This window comes from Mauremys mutica, chromosome 25, assembly GCF_020497125.1.
Source record: "Mauremys mutica isolate MM-2020 ecotype Southern chromosome 25, ASM2049712v1, whole genome shotgun sequence".
NCBI lineage: Eukaryota > Metazoa > Chordata > Testudines > Geoemydidae > Mauremys > Mauremys mutica.
The window spans coordinates 122,000-146,678 of NC_059096.1; the positions used below are offsets into that span (position 1 = coordinate 122,000).

At 42.3% G+C, this 24,679-nt stretch overlaps 1 protein-coding gene across 2 annotated transcripts; it reads right to left on the reverse strand.

Annotated features, from left to right (window-relative positions):
- Positions 1-554: 554 nt before the first annotated feature.
- LOC123356406 (G protein-activated inward rectifier potassium channel 1-like) lies at positions 555-22,267 on the reverse strand. 2 transcript variants are annotated; one of them, XM_044999652.1, is made up of 4 exons: positions 21,369-22,267; positions 4,190-4,232; positions 4,016-4,077; positions 2,043-2,122 (listed from the first exon to the last, which is right to left on the reverse strand). In XM_044999652.1, the coding sequence occupies exons 1-3, from the start codon at positions 22,017-22,019 to the stop codon at positions 4,070-4,072; spliced, it is 702 nt and encodes a 233-aa protein (XP_044855587.1). In that variant the 5' UTR covers positions 22,020-22,267; the 3' UTR covers positions 2,043-2,122; positions 4,016-4,069. The 2 variants fall into 2 exon arrangements, with proteins under 2 accessions (XP_044855586.1, XP_044855587.1); XM_044999651.1 differs by having other exon boundaries at positions 555-2,122; positions 4,016-4,232; positions 21,369-22,258.
- Between the last annotated feature and the right edge of the window lie 2,412 nt (positions 22,268-24,679).

Here is a 24,679-nt window from a genome sequence, read left to right on the forward strand (position 1 = left end):
CTAGCATGACATAAACGGTTACCTACCTTTCGTAACTGTTGTTCTTCGAGATGTTGCTCTTGTCCATTCCATTCTACATGGGCAGCTTATTGGTTTAGGGGTATTAGCCCAGGAGGGGGAATCAGGAACTTCTGAATTCTAACCCTGACTGGAGATCCATCTGCTTTTGTGACAATGGGCAAATCACTTAATCTCTGCTTGAGTTTCTCTATCACAAGTGGTGCTGTGATGATTAGTTAATAGACCAAGTTCTGTTCTGTTATGCCAGTGTAGTCCCACTGACTTCGGTGAAATTGCATTAGTATACCAGAGTAGAATTTGATCTTCTTGTGGAATGGTTTGAAGAAGCAAAGCATCATATACAGTAAGTACTAAATATTATTTTATTAAATAGTTAAGATATGATTTTGTTTGCTCTCCATAGTCTGGAAACAAGTCATTTTTCCACAGGGAAAAGATGAATAACAATTCTAGAATAGAAACTGAAGCAAACATTTGATTATTTGATAACTATGGAACTAATGATGTTAAGAAAATAAAATACGAGTCCAGTTCTTACCATTTTCTAAAATTCAATAAGTCAAAATATAATTTTTACTCATGCGTTTGAGACACTGCTGGTCACCTACCTTCTGAAAAAAATCGTTATCTTTTCATATCATAGGACTGTAGTATTCAGGGCCATACTCATTTCTGTGCCTCTATTGTCTCACCAACTGTTTTTGATAAAATGTACTAATTTCAGATTTAATTCTTTTAGTGTAAGAGAAAAATGTTTTGTACTTTTTCTTAATCTACTTCTTTGTCCAAATCCTTTAATCAATCTGGCTGCTGGCCATTAGAACATGTGCATCCTGTCCTGGGAAGCTCACAGAAGTGTAATGGATCCTCCAGTGGCACAGCAGTTCATATAGCCCCTGCTGCTACCTCCCACCAACCCCCCCCATTGCTAGCACAGGAGATGTGGCTGGGCATCTTTATGGTACACAGTTCCCCAGTGATGGCTTTAGTCCCTTAAGGGTGTTAAGAGATGGCATAGATTAGACCACACACAGGGCTACTATAATATATGATGTGGGGGGAAGGGGTGACAGGGAGAATACCCACATTATACACAGCAGCCCTAGGATCAGGGGAGTGTAAAGGTGAGGTTTATGCTGCCATTGAACCCTCCCCCACTCAACCTGCACTATGTGCACTTTAGTCATAGCTGAGAATCTGGCCTCTTATTTCAGAAAGACTTCTGAAAGGGTGGAAAACCAGACCAATCTGTTACAGTAGTGCTGATACACATCTTTAAAGCGGAGACTTGTTTATTTGGCACAATGAACTTACAGTATAGCACCTTGTACAGTTACCATGCTACATAAATCATAATTTGTATTGAATATTATAGAAAAATGCTAATTAATTTTGAAAATTGTTATTTATGAAGAATCCCTTGGCAAAACCATGTTATCACAGTAGTATTCCAAAATAATCCTGAAGGACAGAAGTCTAAAATGCAATTCTGTTATTTAGGAGAGGCGATCAGAATTCATTTTTCGAAGTTTGGCAGGCAAATTATCCTCTAGTCTTGTCCCTAAGGTGAGCATACCTTGAGGCTTTTTCTGTAACTCAAGATCTCCAGTAGACTGAGTCAAAGACTCAGATTTGATTCTGAAGGCCTTCAGTTGTATCCTTTCATCACCATCTTCATTGCTGGGAACAGAACTTATCTGCTGAATTTTTAAGAGATCTCCAGTACTGCAAGCTTTCTCTACATTGCTGGAACTCATTCTCAGGACTCTTCTCTGAAGGCCTTCCTTTCTGGAGCTAAGTTTTTGCAGTTTACTAGGAAACTTGTTTGTTTTCTCTTCTAAAATATCAATACAGTCAAGTGAGCAGATGTGTTCCCTTCTGTTTCGGTTGTTACCAATAGGAGTATTGAAAGGAGATGGAAGAGACAGGCTTTCCTCCTGTTGTTTAACACTATAAGGAGGTGTGGGGACTTCAAAGGTGGCATGAAACTGAGAGTAATCCACACGAAAAAAGCCATCCTCTAGGGACATTACTGGGAGGAATCTGTGGCCCCAAAGAACTTCATCTTCTGTGTAGGAGGTCCTAGCCTGACACGTCATTCCTACATAAACAGACAGGATCGTTAATCTTATAAAATGAAAGAACAGATCAACATATAGTAGGAGGAGAATATATGGTAAGATTGCATAATAAAAATCAATCCTATTCTACATCAAACAATATGGAGATAATGTGTTGCTCCATCTGGTGAGCGCCAATCTCCTAACAGTTGAGATAGTGTTTCTAAGTACTTAGTCAGATTTGCTTATACAAATATTTGATTAACTCTGTCTTGTCATTGTACCAAACCAATTTATTTTGAATAGTGGGGAGATGTAATTACAAATAAAATAATAAAAGTGAGGTAACATATACTTCAGGGAGTATTCTCTTACTAGGGGTATTGGTGTGCTACTTTAGTTGTACTAGTGTCTGGGAAGTTCTCTCAGAAGTGGTCTGAAAGGCCCATTACTCAGCTGGGTATGAGGGTTAAGGATTGTACTCCCGGCTTGAATTTAGAGAGTTCTCCAGCAAAGATTAGGAGTGCCAGGAACTAGAGCTAGATTAATAACTTTTTAACACACTGCCCCTAGCATGCTGAGCTCCTTTCTCACCAACACAAACCTAAAAACATCACTGCTGACATCATGTTACAACAGTCTCTGATATTGTTACGTATGCTATATTGTAAAAGTTATGAGATTTTTTGCCTCACTTAAGGCACAGATTCATAGATTACTATATTTTAATGAAGACTTGTAAATTGATCATGAAAACATTTTAGCTGAGGCACAAAATCTGTTCCAAGCTTACCATGTTGTTAGGTTGATGGAAACAACCAATATGAATTTTCCAGGAGAACAGAATTTGAATGACTGCCTTGATACAATATTATACCATTGATTAAGAGAAATATTAGGACTAAAGACAAACTGAAAGTGTCAACATTAAAATACAATATGTAGACCAGCTGTTCTCAAACTTTAGCAACCCGAGGACCCCCATTTTGATTTAAACATTTTTAGAGGACCTCCAAACCCGAGCAGCCCCAGCTGGGCCAGACCGCCAGACCGAGCAGTCCCAGTCACGGATTGGGGGCACATTGCCGTGGCTCCAGCAAGGAGGGGGCTCAGGCCTGGAGCAGGGGGTTGGGGCATGGGAGGGTGTTCAGGGTTCTGGGTCTGGGAGGGAATTTGGGTATGGGAGGTGCTCAGGGCTGGCAGGTGGGGCACAGGCTCCTGGAGGGAGTTTGGGTGCAGGAGGGGCTCAGGGATGGGAGTTCGGGTGCAGGAGGGGTGCAGGCTCCGAGAAGGAGTTTGGGTTCAGGAGGGGGCTCAAGGCTGTGGCACGGGCTCTGGGTGGCGTTTACCTCGGGGGGCTCCCCAGAAGCAGCGACATCTCCCTCTGGGTCCTAGGCAGAGGCACGGCTGGCCAGGCAGGCAGCTCTGCACGCTGCTGCTGCCTCTGTTGGCAGGCGCTGCCCCTGCAGCTCCCATTGGCCACAGTTCCCGGCCAATGGGAGCTACGGAGCCAGCACTCATGGCAGGGGCAGGCATGCAGACACACACACACACCGACGTCCCTGCACCTAGGAGCCAGAAGGACATCTGGTTACCATACCCACTCCACCTCTTCCTCCACCCACCTTGCTCCATCTGTGCCCCTCCTCTTCCCCACCTCTTTCTGCCACCTCCCCCGAGCGCCACGTCCCACTCCTCCCCCTCCCTTCTGCATGCTGCTTAACAGCTGTTTTGTGTCATGAAGGAAGCACTGGGAGGGAGGGGAAGAGTTGATCAGCAGGCCTGGCAGCCCCAGACAAGTCATGACTCGCAGATTGCTTGGAGCCAGACATGACTCACGGACCCCCCGGAGTATCCTCACAGACCCCCAGGGGTCCATGGACCCCAGTTTGAGAAACCCTGACATAGACCATTTACTTTGTTCAAAATCTTACCAGTAGTTTCAACAATTCCTTCAAGGATGACAACGATCTCAAACTGCTCACTTCTTAGCGATCTTTGAGAGAGACAAAAAAAGGGGCTTTTGGGGTTGATTTCATGACAGATGGTTAAAGGAGAAACTAAAAACAGCTGGTCAGCTCCAGTTCCAAATCCAACATCCAACTCACATTGATCTAATGGCAGGAATTCCCCTTCAGGTGTCTGTCGGGACTAAAGACAAAAAGACAGTTAGGCCCCAGGCAGTATATGAAGTTGTGACTGGGTCTAAATGTGTATCTCTGATAACATTACTATTTAAACAGCAGTTCTCTGTGTCATCATATGGAGGTACTAGTATATTACACTAGACACTCCTAGATCACTCTGTATAACTGATCCTGTCATTATTTACTACTCCCCCAGACTGTCATCTAGAAGCTTTGCTAACAGTGATTTTATATTTTCGTCCAGGCCATTGATAACGATATCGATTAGCATTGGGCCTAGAACAGATCCCAGTGGGACCCCACAAGAAACAACCTGACTGAATGATGAGGCTTCATTAACAATTACTTTCAGATCTACCAGTTGTCAATTTTAATCCATTTAATATGTGATACATTAGTTTTGTATATTGCTATTTTTTTTTTAGTTAAGTCATGTGGTACTAGCTCAAAGGCCTTACACAACTCATGTCAATTTATCAACCAAACTTGTAATATTAAAAAAAAAAAAATTTGACAAGTCCTATTCCATAAAACCATGTTGACTGGCATTTTTCACTGCTTGCAGCCTGTATCAAGCATTTCAAGATTTTGTCCAGAATTGGTATTCTAGAAACTCTCCTATTATTACACAGGTCATTTCATTTATCCTTTGTAAATATTGGCACAATATTACCTTTTTTCAGTCATCTCGAACTTCCACAATATGCCAATATTTATTAAAAAATCAACATCAATTGGTCAGAGTTCTTCAGCCAATTGCTTTAAAGTTCTTGAGTGCAAGTTATTTGGAACTTGGAGATTTTAAATGTTCAGAAACTTTGCCAATGCTATTTAACATTCTCCCTAGTTACTTCTGGTTGGAAATTATGTAGTTATTATTGCTATGATATGAATAATTATCCAGCTTCTTCCTAACTACAGAACAAATATTTAATACACATTTCTGCCTTTGCTGTATTATTATAAGTTTACTATTACCATCACGAGACATCCTGTTCTTTAGATCCTTTGTTAGACCTGGGGTGAAGTCATAGCCCCACTGAAGTCAATGGAAGCTTTCACCTTATGTGATGGACTAGATGCCCTAGCAGGAGTTTTCCATCTTTAATTTCTACAATTGACTACTGCATCTCCAAATTCCCTCTTCTCACCACTAATACCACAAAAAACTAGAATGCCTGATTGTCTGGTATAGGTCGGCAATTATATAACCAGCTAATTAGCTGGTGGGGTATTTCAGCTATATTAAATGTCTGTTTTAGTTCTTCAGATATTCATGTGTTTTTTGTCTGTTTCCCAGCTAAGAAGTTGTGATGTCGTCTTATCCCAAATAACAAGGCTTTCACCCTCTTTGACAGGAATCAGTTTCTCCATGGCTAATGAGATCAATAAGAATGTCAGCTGCATGACTTTTAAAACGTTTTTGGTGAAGGTTACAAGACTGACAGTGCTAGAAACTAAAAGCAAACAAGAATTGTGCCCCATGGTAATCACAAGAACCTGGACTAAGGGTGAAGGCTTTGTCAGACTACTGAAAAAAGTGGCACGGGCCGAGGGATGTGTTGGCCACTTTCTGCCACCCCCGTTGGCCTGGAGCGGCGAACCGCGGCCAGTGGGAGCCAAGATCGGCTGAACTTGCGGACACACCAGGTAAACAAACCAGCCCGACCCCCCAGAGTGCTTACCCTGGCAGGCCGTGTGCCAAAGATTGCTGATCCCTGTATTAGATATACAATTCAATTATTCCATAGAGTTTAAAATCATCAAATTTTGGTGTAGACCTGTTTATAAGCCGACCCCCACTCTTTGATGTGTCACTTTTTTACCAAAAATATTCGGCTTATGAACGAGTACATATGGTAATTATTATTCAACAGCATGATTAATCACAATAGAATTACCATTTATTTAAATATTTTTGGATGTTTTCTACATTTTCAAATATATTGATTTCAATTACAACACAATACAGTGCTCACTTTATTTTTATTACAAATATTTGCACTGTAAAAAACAAAAGAAATGATATTCTTCAATTCACTTAGTACAAGTACTGTAGTGCAATCTATTTATCATGAAAGTTGAACTTATAAATGTAGAATTATGTACAAAAAAACCTGCATTCAAAAATAAAACAATTTAAAACTTTAGAGCCCACTAGTCCACTCAGTCCTACTTCTTTTTCAGTCAGTCGCTCAGACAAACAAGTTTGTTTACATTTGCAGGAGATAATGCTTCCCACTTCTTGTTTACAATGTCACTTGAAAGTGAGAACAGGTGTTCGCATGACTCTGCTGTAGCTGGCATCACAAGGTATTTACATGCCAGATGCACTAAAGATTCATATGTCCCTTCATGCTTCAACCATCATTCCACAGGACGTCTGTCCATGCTGATGACATGATCTGCTCGATAACGATCCAAAGCAGTGTGAACTGACACATTCACTTTCATCATCTGAGTCTGGAGCCACCAGGAGAAGGTTGGTTTTCTTTTTTGGTGGTTCAGGTTCTGTAATTTCGGCATCAGAGCGTTGCTCTTTTGAGACTTCTGAAAGCATGCTTCACACCTTATCCCTCTCAGGTTTTGGAGGGCACTTCAGAGTCTTAAACCTTGGAGAGTGCTATAGCTATCTTTAGAAATCTCACATTGGTATCTTCTTTGTGTTTTGTCAAATCTGCAGTGAAAGTGTTCTTAAAACGAACGTGTGCTGGGTCATCATCCGAGACTGTTGTAACATGAAATATATGGCAGAATGTGGGTAAAACAGAGCAGAAGACACACAATTCTACCCCAAGGAGTTCAGTCACAAATTTAATGAATGCATTATTTTTTTAATGAGCGTCACCAGCATGGAAGCATGTCCTCTGGAATGGTGTCCAAAGCATGAACGGACATACAAATGTTTAGCATATCTGGCACATAAATACCTTGCAGTGCCAGTTATAAAAGTGCCATGCGAATGCCTGTTCTTGCTTTCAGGTGACATTGTAAATAAGAAGCGGGAAGCATTATCCCCCATACACATACACAAACTCATTTGTCTTAGCAATTGGCTGAACAAGAAGTAGGACCGAGTGGATTTGTAGGCACTAAAGTTTTACATTGTTTTGGTTTTGAATGAAGTTATGTAACAAAAATTCTACATTTGTAAGCTGCATTTTCATGATAAAGAGATTGCACTACAGTGCTTGTATGAGGTGAATTGAAAAATGCTATTTCTTTTATAATTTTTACAGTGCATATATTTAATAAAAATAATATAAAGTGAGCACTGTGCACTTTGTATTCTGTGTTGTAATTGTTGTAAATCAATCTATTTGAAAACGTAGAAAAACATCCAAAATATTTAATAAATTTCAATTGGTATTTTATTGTTTAACAGTGCGATTAAAACTGCAATTAATCATGATTAATTTTTTAATCACGTGAGTTAACTGCAATTAATCGACAACCCTAGAAAAAAAATCTTAGAATTCTGAGTTACCAACTAAACTTCATCCAAGTGAGTATTATGCCAGTTGAAACAATGACTTGAAAAATTTGCATTAAATTGTATGATCTAACTAAATAAATAGATAGTGTATTTAAAAGCTGAGAGATCATATTTCTCACACTTTTTAAACACCAAACAGGTTTATAAAAAATAAGAATTGTCTCAAACCTCCATCCATCTCACCTAAGTCTTCTCAAGGTTTGGAAAAAGGTTAATAAAATCTCACTTTAGGTTGTGGAATTTCTATCACTGGAGGTTTTTAAGAGCAGGTTAGATAAACATCTGTTAGGGAAGGTCTGGATAATACTTAGTCCTGCCTCAGTGCAGAGGGCTGGACTAGATAATATAGCGATGTCCCTTCCAGTCCTACATTTCTATTGTCTATGATTTTAATTAAACTTTGTCTTTAATTAAAATTGTGTGTCTGCAACTCTACCCATAAGAATTAAGAACCACTACAGAGGTCATGAGACTGTAAATCAGCAGTAACGTGAGAGAGACAAGGCCAGATTTATAGATTATAAGGCCAGAAGGAACTGCATAACACAGGCTATAGGTCTTCCCTTAATTCTTGTTTGAACTAGAGTATATATTCCTTAGAAAAACATCCAATTTTGATTTTAAAATTTCCAGTGATTGAGAATCCACAGAACCTTTGTAAATTGTTCCACTGTTTTATAACCTTCACTGTTAAAAGTGTGCCTAATTTCTAGTCTGATTTAGTCTAGTGTCATCTTCCAGCCCTTGGATCTTATTATACCTTTGTCTGCTAGACTGAAGAGCCCTCTTATCTACATGGGGAACAGAAATTTAACTGAGCAAGTTAACCTCCTCTTTGTTAAGCTAAACAGACTGATCTCCTTGATTCTTTCGCTGTTAGGCATGTTTTCAGTGGGGTTTTCTCTGAAGCACACCTCAATTTATCAACATCCTTCCTGTGTAGACCAGAACTGGACACAGTATTCTAGGAGAGGTCACAGAAGTGCCAAATATAGAGGAAATATAACCTCCCAACTCCTACTTGATTGTCTCCTAATAATACATCCAAATATTGCATTACTGCTTTTGGCCACAGTCTCTCACAGGGAGCTCATTTTCAGTTGATTATCCAGCAGCTACTAAAGTTAGACATTTTTAAATTAGCAGTTCTGGATAACTTGCTATCAAGAGTCTTAAAAGAGCTGACTGAGCTTGCTGGACCATTAGTGTTGATTTTCAGTGACTCTTGGTACACCAAAGAAGTTCCAGAAGACTGGAAGAAAGGTACTGTTGTACCAATATTTAAAAAGAGTGAATGGGCCAATCAAGCTAATTATAGGCCTATCAGGCTCACACTGCTCACAAGCAAGATAATGAAGCAACTGATACAGGACTCAATAAAAAATTAAAGGAGGGTAATATAATAAATGCCAATCACCGTGGATTTATGGAAAATAGATCCTGTCAAATTAACTTGGGGTTTTTTTGGTTGATAAAGGTACTAGTGTTGATGTAATATACTTGGACTTCTGTAAGGCATGTGACTTGGTACCACACATCATTTTGCTTTAAAAACTAGAATAATATAAAATTAACATGGCACATATTAAATGAATTAAAAATTGGCTAACTGATAGGTCTCAAAATGTAATAATAAATGAGGAATCACCATTGAGCAGGTGTGTTTCTAATGGGGTCCTGCAGGGATCAGTTTTTGGCCCTATGCTATAACATTTTTATCAATGATCAGGATTAAGAGGACAGGTCTCTGATACAGAGTGCTCTGAACTGCTTGGTAAGCGGGGTGCTGGCAAACTGTGTTTTGATATGGCCAAATAAGAAGTCATACATATAGGAACAAAGAATGTAGGCCGTACGTAGAAAATGAAGGACTCTTTCCTGGGAAGCAGTTACTTTTAAAAAGATTTGGAGGACATGGTGCATCATCAGCTGACCATGAGTTCACAGAGTGATGCTGTAGCAAAAAGAGCTATTGCAATCTTTGGATGTATCGAGTAGGAGTAGGGAGGTTACGTTACTTCTGTATTTGGCACTGGTGCAACTGCTATTGAAATACTGAATTCTGGTCTCCACAATTCAAAACAGATGTTGATAAATTGGATAGAGTTCAGAGAAGAGCCATTAGAATGATTAAAGGATTATAAAACCTGCTTTATAATGATAGACTCAAAGATTTCAGTTTCTTTAACTTAACAGAGAGAAGGGTAAGAGGTGACTTGAGTACTATATGGGGTAGAAATATTTGATAATGGGCCCTTCAATCCAGCAGACAAAGGTATAACAAGATCCAGTGGTTTGAAGTTAAAGCTAGACAAATTCAAGACTAGAAATAAGGTGTAAATTTTTAACACTGAGGGTAGTTAACCACTGGAACAACTTACTAGAGGTTCTGGTGGATTCTCCATCACCTGCAATTTTTAAATCAAAACTGGATTTTTTAAAAAAAAATATGGTCTAGTTGAAAGAGAAATTTTTGAGGGGGAAGTTCTGTGGTCTGTGTTATACAGGAGATAAGACTACATGATCACACTGGTCCCTTCTGGCCTTGGAATCTATGAAACTGACTTCAATATCTTGTAACAGGGCTCCTTCTCCGCCTCAGCAGGTCCCATGCTTCCTGTTTATAGTGGATGGGGAAATTCTGTCTCCAATTGGCCCTCCCATTTCTGGTCCTGGTAGGCACTTAATGCTTCACTGGGGCTTCTGGCCTCCTTGGTGGACATCCAGTGAGAGAAAAAGGGGGGGTGGCAGGCCCAATCCTGCCCTCTACTCTGGGCCCCAACCCAGGAACCCTATAAGTAGCAGCCTCATGCTGCCAGTTCCCAGGAAAACTGCTAGCTTCCTGGGGTTACTTCCTCATGCCCCTTGGCTTATTGTCCCCACTTTACTTGGGTGGGATTCCTCCTGCCGGGGGAGGAAGAGCCCCTAGTCTCTGGTAGCCCTTCTGGGAGTGACAGCACCACACCACATGCACGGCTCAGTCTCTCCCCTTCTGGCAGGGTCCTTTTCTTCAGATCTTTGGACTTGGAAGGGTCCTTAGTTCTTGTTTAGGGTTTCTCCCCAATCTCTATACCTGCAGGCTTCTCCTCTGGTCCTTCTCAGCTTCCACACCACTCAGCTCTCACAACACCTGCCACCCACACTAACTGTCTGGAAGGGAAGGCGTTTAACCCATTCTGGCAGGTTCTTAATTGGTTCCAGGTGTCCTAATTAACCTGGAGTAACCCCTACTCAGTTACCAGGGGAAGAGGAACCTGCTTATCCTGAGGCTAATATACCTTCCTTCCTGCACCCTTCTGTAGCCATCTGGCCTGACCCTGTCACAATCTGAAAAAGTGAAAGCTGAAACAAACTGACTTGGTTTTTGTAACCCTATTTTGTCTATGTTTGATGGGGTGTACCAGCCTTTGGGGCCCCCTACTGGACTTCTCCCCATGAAACAGTTCTCTGTGAGAAAAGGAGCAGCCATGTTGGGATCCAGTGAGATCTGGTTCTCCAGCAACCGGAAGGGCTGGAGACCAGCAACAGTCAATCAAGGCCCAGAAGGCCAAAATAGAATGCCTGCTGTCAGTGTCAGCAAGGCAGTTCCTGGCTGGAGCCAGAGGAGCAAGGAGGGACATTGCCAAGGTCACAGCCAGAGGAACCAGCAGAGCCAGTGCCCATTACTGGCCACAGTTGGGGGCAGGAGTTCAAGATTCAATTTCAGAGAGGGAATTTCACCCAGAAGGGCGAGAAACTATTTTGGTTATAATTGGCCCTGAAGGACAAGGAATTGCTTCTATTTTGAGTCTGTTATACCCTAGAAGGCTTTTGAACTGTGACACCTGGCTGGAGGGCTGAGCCACAGAAGACTCACAAAGGCTGACAGACAGCATGCAGGGGGTGCTGGGAGCTGCAGAGAGCAGCAACACCATGCTAGCATGTAAAGTGGTGCTCATAGAGGTGACTGCAACCCATCACAATACAGTTGTCTACAATCCACTCCAAAGCTGATTCTGGCATCTCTATTGCAACATTGTACTATTCGGCAATGTTGCTAGGCAGCTTCACATACCACAGAAGAGTAATCAGCCACCACTATATGATGACATCTTTGTAATCTGAGTGCCCTGGGACAAACAGCACACATCCAATAAAATATCACACTTTAGATAGACATACCTTTTTAAAACAGCAAAGCTTTCAGAACTCCCTTGTCCCTCACTGAAACTGTGTGTGGAAACTTTGTGTTCATTGGCTAAATATGGGTCCCCTTAAAAGTATAAAAGTGTGATAAAGAATATCTCTTAGCATTGCTTAACTCTGATACAATTAAAGCTCCGTCTAATCATGTGCAAGAGGAGTGAAGCAAGATCAGCTGTCAGCATGATTGGACAAAGCACAATTGGAAGAGCACAAATTGCAAGAAACACAGGACCTTCTTGGTAACTTAGTCATTTTCTGGTATGATGAGAGTGTAATATGGCACTGAGGATGTGGGTAAACTCACCATCTTGGAGTGTCCATAAGTTCCGAGTGATACATTATACATGTATCGCTCCACTAATACAAAGCTGCCCAAAAGCTGACTTACTAGCCGCAAGAGGGTCCCCAGCACATAAGAACATAAGAAAGGCCATACCGGGTCAGACCAAAGGTCCATCTAGCCCAGTATCTGTCTACCGACAGTGGCCAATGCCAGGTGCCCCTGAGGGAGTGAACCTAACAGGCAATGATCAAGTGATCTCTCTCCTGCCATCCATCTCCATCCTCTGACGAACAGAGGCTAGGGACACCATTCTTACCCATCCTGGCTAATAGCCATTTATGGACTTAGCCACCATGAATTTATCCAGTCCCCTTTTAAACATTGTTATAGTCCCAGCCTTCACAACCTCCTCAGGTAAGGAGTTCCACAAGTTGACTGTGCGCTGCGTGAAGAAGAACTTCCTTTTATTTGTTTTAAACCTGCTGCCTATTAATTTCATTTGGTGACCCCTAGTTCTTGTATTATGGGAATAAGTAAATAACTTTTCCTTATCCACTTTCTCAACATCACTCATGATTTTATATACCTCTATCATGTCCCCCCTTAGTCTTCTCTTTTCCAAACTGAAGAGTCCTAGCCTCTTTAATCTTTCCTCATATGGGACCCTCTCTAAACCCCTAATCATTTTAGTTGCTCTTTTCTGAACCTTTTCTAGTGCTAGAATATCTTTTTTGAGGTGAGGAGACCACATCTGTACACAGTATTCGAGATGTGGGCGTACCATGGATTTATATAAGGGCAATAATATATTCTCAGTCTTATTCTCTATCCCCTTTTTAATGATTCCTAACATCCTGTTTGCTTTTTTGACCTCCTCTGCACACTGCATGGACATCTTCAGAGAACTATCCACGATAACTCCAAGATCTTTTTCCTGACTCGTTGTAGCTAAATTAGCCCCCATCATGTTGTATGTTTAGTTGGGGTTATTTTTTCCAATGTGCATCACTTTACATTTATCCACATTAAATTTCATTTGCCATTTTGTTGCCCAATCACTTAGTTTTGTGAGATCTTTTTGAAGTTCTTCACAATCTGCTTTGGTCTTAACTATCTTGAGTAGTTTAGCATCATCTGCAAACTTTGCCACCTCACTGTTTACCCCTTTCTCCAGATCATTTATGAATAAATTGAATAGGATTGGTCCTAGGACTGACCCTTGGGGAACACCACTAGTTACCCCTCTCCATTCTGAGAATTTACCATTAATTCCTACCCTTTGTTCCCTGTCCATTAACCAGTTCTCAATCCATGAAAGGACCTTTCCTTTTATCCCATGACAACTTAATTTACGTAAGAGCCTTTGGTGAGGGACCTTGTCAAAGGCTTTCTGGAAATCTAAGTACACTATGTCCACCGGATCCCCCTTGTCCACATGGGGGACCTCAGATGGTGTAGAGCCACTGCAGGGTCCACGCCAATCCTCACCCCCTGCTCCAGTTGTGGGGTGGGTGATGGCTTGGGATGGGGGTGTGACCTAGGTACCTGTGTGCCCCAGCTGCCATCTGGAGCCAGGGATAGCTGGAAAACTTAGATACCTTCAGGCTACTCTAAACATATATTAGGAGACTCATGAAGTGCCCAGCCAAGATAATATGGAGGGGAACACAAAGGACTGCTAAGCACTCTTTCTTCAGAGTTGCATCAAGCACACTTTAGCCACAGTTGAGGATCTGGGCCCTTATCAGCCTACTAGCATAGTCTGACAACAACATAATTCCAGAATTTTCTGCTTTTGGAGGTTGCTAGACACAATGATGCACACTGAGTTTGGAATTAATGCAGGTACCTACAATGCATACATTACCTAATAGCTGCTAAACCCTGACTTCACAATGGACAGCTACCCTTAGACTTCTTTGGACTGTAAACTCTGCTCCAATTACATGTTTTACTTTCACATTACAGAATCATAGAAACATAGGGCTGGAAGGGACATCAAGAAGTCACCAAGTCCAACCCCCTGTTCTGATGCAGGACCAAGTAAATCTGGACCATCCCAGACAGGTGTTTATCCAACCTGTTTCTAAAAGCCTCCAATGATGGGGATTCCACAATCTCCCTTGGAAGCTGGTTCCAGAGCCTAATTACTCTTATACTTAGAAAGTTTTTCATAATGTCTAACCTAAAAATTGCTTGCTGCATATTAAGCCCATTACTTCTTGTCCTACCTTCAGTGGACATAGAGAACAACTGATCACCATCCACTTTAGAACAGCCCTTACCATATTTGAAGACTGTTAACAGGTTCCCCCCGCCCACTGTCTTCTTTTCCCAAAACTAAACATGCTCCCTTTTTTTTAAACCTTTCCTCATAGGTCAAGTTTACTAAAACTTTTATCATTTTGTTGCTCTTCTCTTGATTCTTTCTAATTTGTCCACATCTTTCCTAACGTGCCCCCCAGAACTGGACACTGTACTCCAGCTGAGGCCTCATGAGTGCCAAGTACAGCAAGGCAGTTACCTCCCATGTCTTACATATGACACTCCAATTAATACACCTGTGACGCTGCACTCCATAATGCTTTATATAAATTATTCTTATGAGTGTAAATATGACATAACTGGAATATGTTTTATGCTAGATATGCCATGTAACCTATCTTTCAAAGGTTATGATCTACTGAATATATTCATCCTATTTGTATATATGTATCATTTTTTATATTTGAAGTTATGAGCGTTGGTTGTATGCTTGTATTTAAAGTGTTTGCTGTAAGAAACACATAAGAAAGGGTAAAGGATTATTCAAGTAGTTGGAAGTACTAAACTAACAATGGACTTTGGGAGATACCAATCCACATCTGAGCTTTCCTGGGAATGTTCACACTAACATGTAAACAATGGCATCGGCCTGCAAAAAGCTGAATCATTCATGGACATGTGACTGCCCAGGTGGCTACAAACTCCATCTTGTTGCTGTGATTTTACACAGAAGAACAAAGGAGTTTCTGCCCACAAGAGAGAATATAAGCTTTATACAGAGTAAAACAGATGTATTCGGGGTTTAGGCTCCCAGAAAGACTGAATACTGGATGCTGGGAAAGTCCCTGTTAACTGAGGAAACCCCTGGGCTAAGTGAATCTTAATTTCTGTGAACTGCAGGGGGGCATGGCCCAACCTCTTGGTCTGTGCTGGAGCAGACTGGTGCATCTAGCTCGGCAAGACGGGAGTGGAGGGAAGGGGTGTGGGGGGGGGGTGTATGCGTGTGTGCGCGCTCTCAGTGGTATCCCAGCACATCTAGTAACAGTCTTGAGGGAGTTTCTGTGATCCAACCCATCACAACACCCCAAAATTAGTTTTTTTTCACAATTGCATCCCATTGTTAATTCATATTCAGTTTGTGATCCACTATAAACCAAGATTTTTTTCAAAAGTACTACCACCTAGTCAGTTATTCGCCATTTTGTAGTTGTGCATTTGATTTTTTTCCTTCCTAAATGAAGTATTTTGCACTTATGTTTATTGAATTCCATCTTGTTGAATTCAGATCAATTCTTCAATTTCTCAAGGTAGTTTTGAATTCTAATCCTGTCCTCCAAAGTGCTTTCAACCCCTCCCATCTTGGTGTCATCTACATATTCCATAAGCATACTCTCCACTCCATTATTCAAGTCATTAATGAAAATATTGAATACTACTGGACCTAGGACTGACCCCTGCAGCACCCCTCTAGATACAGCCTTCCAGTTTGGCAATGAACCACTTATAGCTGTTGAGCATGGTCTTTCAAACAGTTGTGCACCCACCTTATAGTAATTTAATCTAGATCACATTTCCTTTGTTTGTTTATGAGTTTGTCATGTGGGACTATGTCAAAAAGCTTACTAAAATCATGATGATATATATATATATATATATCACCTACTGCTCCCCCTATCTACTAGGCCAGTAAACCAGTCAAAGAAGGAAATTAGGCTGGTTTGGCATGATTTGTTATTCACAAATTAATGCTGACTATTCCTTAAAACCTTATTATCCTCAAGGTGCTTACAAACTGATTGTTTAGTAATTTGTTCCAATATTTTTCCAGGTCCAGGTATCAAAGTTAGGCTGATTGGTCTATAATTCCCCGGGTACTCTTTGTTCCCCTTTTTAAAAACAGGTACTGTGTTTGCCCTTCTCTAGTCCTTTGGGACCTCACCCATCCTTCAGGAGTTCTCAAAGATAATTGCTAACAGTTCTGAGATTGCTTCAAATAACTCCCTAAATACTCTAGTATTAAATTAATCAGACCCTGACAACTTGAATACATCTAATTTATCTAAATATTCTTTAACTTGTTCTTTCCCTATTTTGGCTTGCATTCCTTTCCCCTTGTTGTTAATATTAATTATGTTGAGTATCTGGTAACCATCAACTTTTTTAGTAAAAACTGAAGCAAAATAGGCTCTAAACACCTCAGCCTTCTTAACGTCATCAGTTATTAGCTCTCCTTCACCACTAAGTGGAGGACATACGCTTTCTTTTGTCTTTCTCTTGCTCCTAATATATGTAAAGATCCCCTTCTTATTACCTTTTATGTCCCTTGCTAGGTACAACTCATTTTGCGCCTTAGCCTCTCTGATTTTGTCCCTACACACTTGTGCTATTCTTTTGTACTCCTCCTCAGCAATTTGTCCATATCTCTACTTTTTGTAAGATTCTTTTTTGATTATCAGGTCACTAAAGAACTCCTAATGGAGCCATATTGGCCTCTTAACATTCTTCTGATCTTTCCTTCTCATCAGGATAGTTTGGAGTTGTGCCTTTAATATTGCCTCCCTAAGAAACTACTAAAGTCTGATTTTTTTTAAGTCAGTTGTCCTTATTCTGCTCCTCTCACTCCTTCCTTTCCTTAGAATCATTAAATCGATCATTGCCCCTCCCTTTTCCTCTGCTCTACTCTCCTTCTCCTCTCTGTTATCCCCATCCCTTCTCTTCTCTCCCTTCTTTTAATCCCATTTCCTATCTCTTCCAAAATAAATAAATAAATAAATAAATAAAATCCTCTCCTCTCTGTTATCCCCATCCCTTCTCTTCTCTCCCTTCTTTTAATCCCATTTCCTATCTCTTCCAAAATAAATAAATAAATAAATAAATAAAATCCTCCTGAATAAATAAGCAACGCTAGCCTTCATCCTAGCCATTTACAGGTAGGTTATATCCCTTCCCAAATAACCATTGTGTGTGTTTTTTTAACTTTTTAGACTATGAACTCTTTGGTGCAGGGACACTGTTCTTACTCTGTACAGCACCCAGCACAATAGGATCCTATCCTGATAAAACTGTCTGCAGTGCAGACTGTTTCCATAATACAACTTCTCATTTTAAATATACAAATTATTTAATCAAAATATAATTCTGTTTATGTCAACAGGAATCATGGGAATCTTTTTTTCTGTAAAAGGAATTGCAGAGGGATGGTGTAAGCAAGGAAACTCTCTCATACTTAGGCTTGGAAGGATTAGATTTTTATCAATAAATGTCCTTAAATGTCATTTCAGCAAATGCACAAAATGATGAAAAAATATTTCCATAAATTATCTTAGAAATTTACAGATAAGCAAAGCATGAAAAATGCTGCTTGAGAATTTGAGTCCCTTAATGTGTATACAACATGTTGTAATGAATGTTGCATAAAGCACACATTTACACTCTGCTAAAACAGCCAGCTTATAAAGCTTTAACTTTTTGAATCTCAATGTCTGTCATTAAATAATTGTCTGAGCTACTCCTAACTTCCTACAACTGTGAAAATTTAGATACTAATAGAAAAAAAGCTTAAAAGGAACAATAATATCAATAAAATGGTAAAAAGACAAAACTTAAATTCTAACAAGTCTACACATACTTCATCAGCAATCCTTAGAAGTCAGGAGATTTCCAGCTGGGGAAAAGCCCCTGTACTGTAGCTTGGACTGTAAAACAATTGGACATAAAGTTCCAAAGAAAGTTTCCTAAACACTGTTTCCGAACAGCTATATTCAGACCTTTGACTGAATTTGAAGAATAAGTTCATTTATCTGGATTTAAGTGCAGAGTGCTTTGAAATGGCACAACCATAGAAATCTACCTTTTTTGTTGATATCTAAATTGCTGGTCTAAGTGCCAAATTAGAGGATTTGTCCAAAGATGAGTTTGATTCAAAGATTTCTTGAGGGCGAAAGATCAGGAGACTGCTGAATCTAATGTTACCATAGATTAGGGTCTAGTTAATACAGTAACTCCTCACTTAAAGTCATCCTGTTTAACGTTGTTACATTGCTGATCAATTAGGGAACATGCTCATTTAAAGTTGTGCAATGCTCCCTTCTAATGTTGTTTGGCAGCCGCCTGCTTTGTCCACTGCTTGCAGGAAGAGCAGCCCATTGCAGCTAGTTGGTGGGGGCTTGTAACCAGGGTGGACCAGCAGTCCCCCTATCAGCTCTCCGCTCCCCTAAGTTCCCTGTGCTGCAGCCACCCAGCAGGCTAGAAATCGGCAGTTCAGCTGTCCCTGCCCCCACTGCCACGTGCTGCTCCTGCCCTCTGCCTTGGAGTTGCTCCCAGAGACTCCTGCTTGCTGTGCAGGGAGGGGAAGGGGAAGGCTAATGTCAGGGTGTCCTCCCTGCTCCTGCACCCCACTTGCCCCGTCTCCATATAGACAGAGAGAGCTTGGGGCAGCAGCTGCTGTCTCAACTTCCTGATCCACTTAAAAAGACAATGCACTTAAGAGTGGGTCAGCTTACTTAAAGGGGCAGTGTGCAACACACACAGAGTAAGTCTGTCTCCATCTGCTATGCTGTCTCCCCTCCCTCCTGTTTATGCTTTCTTGATGAGAGGCTACATCAACAACAATGTGTTAACCCTTGACGGCTCAGCCGAGTACTAGTTCATCATTTAGCAGCAAGGCATTCCCTGGGAAATATCCCTCCCTCTTCCACCCTCTAACTTCACCACCTCAACCAAGCTTCACAATCATCATAGCTGTGAACAGTATTAAACTGTTTAAAACGTATACTGTGTGTATATCTATATAATAGTTTTTTTGTCTGGCGAAAAAAATTTCCCTGGAACCTAGCCCCTCCTATTTACATTCATTCTTATAGGAAAATTGGATTCGCTTAACATCATTTCGCTTAAAGTCACATTTTTCAGAAACATAACTACAATGTTAAGTGAGGAGTTACTGTATAATACTCCCCCTTGGTTACTAATTACTACCCCCATCCAACAATTCCACATTTTGATAATCAAAATGCCTGCAGCAATTTTCCTTCTTTTATTTGGCCAAACTAGTTAGAGAATTCCCTCAAATAAGAGAAATGCTGGATGGAACAGTAAGTTTGTCTTTTATCTCCTGTCAAATTAATGGTATAAAACATGCTTACTGTAGCTGGTATTCATAGAAGAGTACTGGTTCATCTTTTAGTTGGAATCAAGAGATTTCACCCCTCAATCATGCTTAGTTTTATACTTGTTTACTGATAAAACCATCCTAAAGGAATCTATTTGTGAATTTCAGCATAACTTTAAAAATGGAAAATCCCATCCAACTCATCTGCAGAAATTAGTGTTTTATCTTTCCATGTTATCTCTGTGTTTTAAGAAAACACTCTTACATGAGAAAACAGAACAAAGCTTGCCAGTGTGCAAATCTCTAACAGTGGTAGGAAAATCCTTACAGGATTGGTCAAAAAACAGGCTAATGCTCCTAAAGAAACTTGCATTCAAGTGTAAAGCAGAGAAGCTTTGGGGTTTATTCTCTGTAATGGTTCATATTACTTCTATGATTAATACTATAAATATCAGTTTTTAATCATTTTTATATTTCCAAACACCTGCAAGTAACAAATAGTACATTTCTGTGACATTTGTGGGGATCACCCAGTAAGGGGTTCTGTCAGCACCTGCCTTGATGCTTTGGATGCCTTAATGCTATACTGTTATGGCTTAGAGTTCTGACACCAGTAGCTAACCTATGAGTACAAAGATCTCAACTGTGGCTTCCACCCACCCTTTTACTTCTTGCAGGGTGACCTCACTAGCCCTTCTGATCCCAAGTTTCCCCAAGTTAAGAGAAGGGAGTTACCTCACAAGTGGAGAACCAGTGTTGGCAGGCCCAATTCAGTCAGGGTGGATGTAGTCCACTCCCAATAACTGATGAAGAGGTGTCAATGCCAGGAGAGGCAAAGCTGCCTTTGTAGTGACATCCACCCTGATCGAATTGGCCCTGTCAACACTGGTTCTCCACTTGTGAGGTAACCCTTCTCTTCATGTGTCAGTATATAATGCCTGCATCTGTAATTTTCACTCCATGCATCTGAAGAAGTGGGTTTTTACCCACGAAAGCTTATGCCAAATCTGTTAGTCTTTAAGGTGCCACTGGACTCCTTGTTGTTTCCTTACTAAGCTATTTTATTTCGTAGTCAGTTTCACAACATACAGCTGAAAACAGAAGTGCTCCCTGGAAGGTTTTATAAAGTTACATTGGTTTGTGTTTCTGATTTAAAAAAAAAACATTAGATACACTTCTGCAGGCACCAGGCTGCAACAGTCCCCTCTCTCAATTTCTTGGACCAAAATAAGGTTTTCATCCTTCCCTCCGACTTCCATTTTCACCTCCTCCCATATTGAACTCTCTCACGCCTCAATTTCTGAACACCCAGAAAAAGATTCCCGCTTAGCTGCTTCGGAGTATTCTACAGGTGCCACATCCTTCTCCCTGGCCCGCCCAACAAAGAAGCGTTCAGTCTCGGAGTCAAGTGAACAGAACCGAGTTTCCAGCTAGCGTCTCCCGCTGAACGAAGCTAAGTGTCAGCGCCCTGGTGAAATTCGGCGCTATCCCAAAGGGGCAAAGAAAGCCAGGGGGACGGTCGCCCTCTGCTCTGGGCTTTGCCTCACTGTAAAGCTGAGTGTCACTGGAGGGTGGTTAAAGGGTTAATCCCCTTAGAAAGCGGCTGCCCAGTCCCAGCCATTGTGCAAAGCTCGACGGACAGAGCAGGGCTGTGGCACGGCTTTGAAAACAATCACTGCTGCCTCTGACCGCCGGAGAAGCCTCCAGGGCTGCTGTGATTTGATCCTCTGGGGGCTCTTTTCCAGTCCGGTCCCCACCCAGGCTAACCCAGCGCCAAAGCCACCCCCCCCCCCGGGCTCACCTTGATGAGCTTGCAGCGGATCTGAGCGGAGACCATGTGGCTGTTGCGCAGGTTCCCCACCCGGAACATGAGGCACAGCCTGCCGTCCCGCTGGGAAATGACGGCGGCCCGGCTGAACACGAGGGTCTCGGCTCGCTTCTTGGGCTGGGACATCTTGATGAACATGCAGCCGATGAGGAAGGCGTCCACGATGGAGCCGAGCAGGGACTGGAAGAGGAAGAGCACGATGCCCTCGGGGCAGCGCTCGGTGATGTAGCGGTGCCCGTAGCCGATGGTGGCCTCGGTCTCGATGAAGAAGAGGAAGGCGGAGGGGAAGTTGTACACGTTGGCCACGCAGGGCTGGTAGCTCTGCTCGTGCGCGCGGTGCAGGTCGCCCCGCAGGTAGGCGATGCCCCACCACATGGAGGCCATGACCAGCCAGGCCACCGTGTAGGTCAGCAGGAAGATGAGCAGGTTCCAGCGCCACTTGAGGTCCACCAGCGTGGTGAAGAGGTCGGAGAGGTAGCGGCTGCTCTCGCCACCCAGGTTCCCGTGCTGCACGTTGCAGCGCCCGTTCTTGTCCACGAAGCGCTGCCGCTTCCTGCGGGCGCTGCCCCGGGCTGAGCCCACCGCCTGGTACTCGTCCCAGAGGTGTCTGCGCACGGCCGACATGCCGGGCCGAGGCGGGAGACCGCTCCCGGGCTAGACAGGCCCTTTGCCTGGGGCGCCTGGCGCCGGGCTGCCGGCAGCTGCGGAGTCCGGGAGCGCGAGGATCTCTGCCCGACGGGGTCCGGCTTCCCTGTGTCTGCTACACGGTTCCCTGGGGGCGCTGCCTCCCGTCGGCGCTTCAGCCCGGGAGCGCAGCGCAGCGGAGCGAGGCGAGGCGAGGCTCAGCCCGTGCTCCTGGGGCTCGGCAGGTTGTGGAGCCCGCAGGAAAGTGGCTGAGATGTGAACACTGCGGGGCGGGGACGGGCTGTCACCTCCCCCCCGCCTCCGCACCTATCAGCGAGCGCAGCTCCTGCTGCCTGGTCCCCTGGGGAGGAGGCACGTCCAGATTCATGAAGCCACGGACCGGGGGAAGAGAGCGAGCCAGCAGCAGAGAAGCCGGAGTAGGGTTGAGCCGGGCTTCTCCCGCGCTGGTTACCACAGAGAGCCGCGGGGGCAGTAACGTGGGGTAGAGACAGCGAAGAATTTCTGACCCCCCCATTGGGTGGGCTGATTCTCCGGGAGTTATTCTGTGGGGTTTGAATCCATGCTGCTTGGGATGGAGGAACAGGCACCGCCAGAGACGAAAAGTACAATCCAATCTGGCGGCGAAACCCACACCCAAGGGGCGATGGTTTTGCAGTCACAAATTGTACAAAACACGGCAAACATAAGACTAAGCGCCAGGGACACGGTGTAGCCTTTCCTGCTCTTATTGCAGTCAAGGCGCTAACTCGCGACACTGGCATCCAAATCTGCCTTTATGTTTCAAAGCGGTTACGCTCAAAGTCTAGCTCTGAACATCTTTAACCAAAATGAATTATTACCCACATCATCTCATATCGGTGTAACAACCCGCTAGCAGAGTGCTGGCTGCAAGCGATTGGAATAAGAGTGCAGTGAGTCATCCACTGAAAACTAGTCCTGCCATCAGCACAAGGGACTTTACAGGGAACAAAATAAGATGGCAGGGCTCTTACACAATAAAGGAATTTGAACAAGCGAATCCTCTCAGCCAACATTTAAAATTTTTACAGGTAAGGCAAAGTTCAACACATCAGGCGTTAGAGGCTCCTGCTTGTGGCTGAAGTGGAAAAGTGACTGTTCAGGAGGTAAGACTGAAGTGTGCAGAAAAGAACTCTCAAGAAGCTTCAAATGATTTCAAAACCGCTTCACTACCTTCAAACAAGGATGAAAAGATCTGAGATCAGAAACAATTGGGCCTCAATCAATGACAAGCTATCACAGTGTAGGATGATTAGCTATTTTATCTCTCACTTTTTATTCATATAGATAATGTTTGTCAGAAATATTATATTACCAAGAGCCCAATTCAAATACTAAGATTAGTGACACTTGATTGGATGAATAATTTCAATATCTAATTTTCAGCAAATGTTTTCTAAATCAGTTACTGACAAATTAATTTTTAATTATAATTAATAACTGCTTTTTGTTGAATATCCAGAATGGGAAATAAAGTGACTATTTTAATCTGCATGGAGTTAAATTTCCGTATTTTCACCCCATCCTGATGGGGATCCAAGTATATTTCTATTACTTCTTTTTCTGACACATGTACAGGCTTTTGACCGACCTTAATTAAGAGCCATGTGAATGCTTTCTGCATAGTCACCGGCAGGTACTTGAGGGTATTACCAAACCTGCTTTCCAAGCATAGGCACAACAGAGATTCCTTTCAATCTAAATTAAACTATTAGTTTTTGGAGTAAATATGAACCTGCTTCATACAAATATTTTTCTTCTCCAGGGATCTCTGTGAGCTTGGGGAAAGAATGGCTTTTCCTTGAGAATAGAAATTAGACGTTCTGAATACAGCAATAGCACCTTTAATGACTTTATTATCGGAGATGTTGACAAAGCTTTCTCCTTTATCTCTCTAATTATTGCTTTTCTAACAGTATTTATTTGACAGAAAAAAATTTCCCCTCTCTTCAGGCAAATGTGTCACCCCTCCAAACAGAGTCTGAATACTAGAACAGGGAGGCTGGAACAGAAGCAAGAAAAATCCCCCTTTCTGATCTTACTGTATGGAAAATTATAAATTTTCGTGGCTTTATCTGTGATTTGAATATATAACACACTGAATATAAATGCATTTTTCCATCATTGGAAGACACAGAAGTTTAGATCTAGTATAGGCAGCCATTTACCCAGGACTCTGACTGTATATACTTCAAGTCAAACAGATGGTGACCAAAAATCATTAACAGCTAACAGGAACTCAGCAGCTTTTGTCAAATGACATTTCTAGCAGAGGGAAAGTGTTTACGTTCTTTCACCAGCTCCCCGTCCCTTCTCCAACGAATATTTAATTTATACACTGCAGAACGGTTCCAACAGGAAGGAATGAGAGAAACCCACCCTAAAATACATTATAGTGGTCATTCTCATGGACTATAGGAGACCTGGGTCCGAATCACTGCTCCACATCAAGCAGAGACAGAATTTGAACCTAGTGGGTCTCCCACATGCCAGGTGATGCTCTAACGCTGGGTTACTGAGTTTAAGGGGGGCAGCAGTATTATCACCACCTGTCTTTTCACCAGATTGGGTAACAGCTCGTTTGTGAATCCTGCTGAGGTTGAGGCAGGAGTCCGGCACGG

Bases quoted from the DNA above. Each gene is read 5' to 3' on its own strand.
- LOC123356406 (XM_044999651.1), bottom strand. From the start codon at position 22,019: ATGTCGGCCGTGCGCAGACACCTCTGGGACGAGTACCAGGCGGTGGGC. The intron at 4,233-21,368 runs GTGAGCCCGGGG...TTTTGTCTTTAG, and splicing joins TCCGCTGCAAGCTCATCAAG to TCCCGACAGACACCTGAAGG. The intron at 2,123-4,015 runs GTAAGATTTTGA...CTGTTTATGTAG, and splicing joins AGGAATTGTTGAAACTACTG to GAATGACGTGTCAGGCTAGG.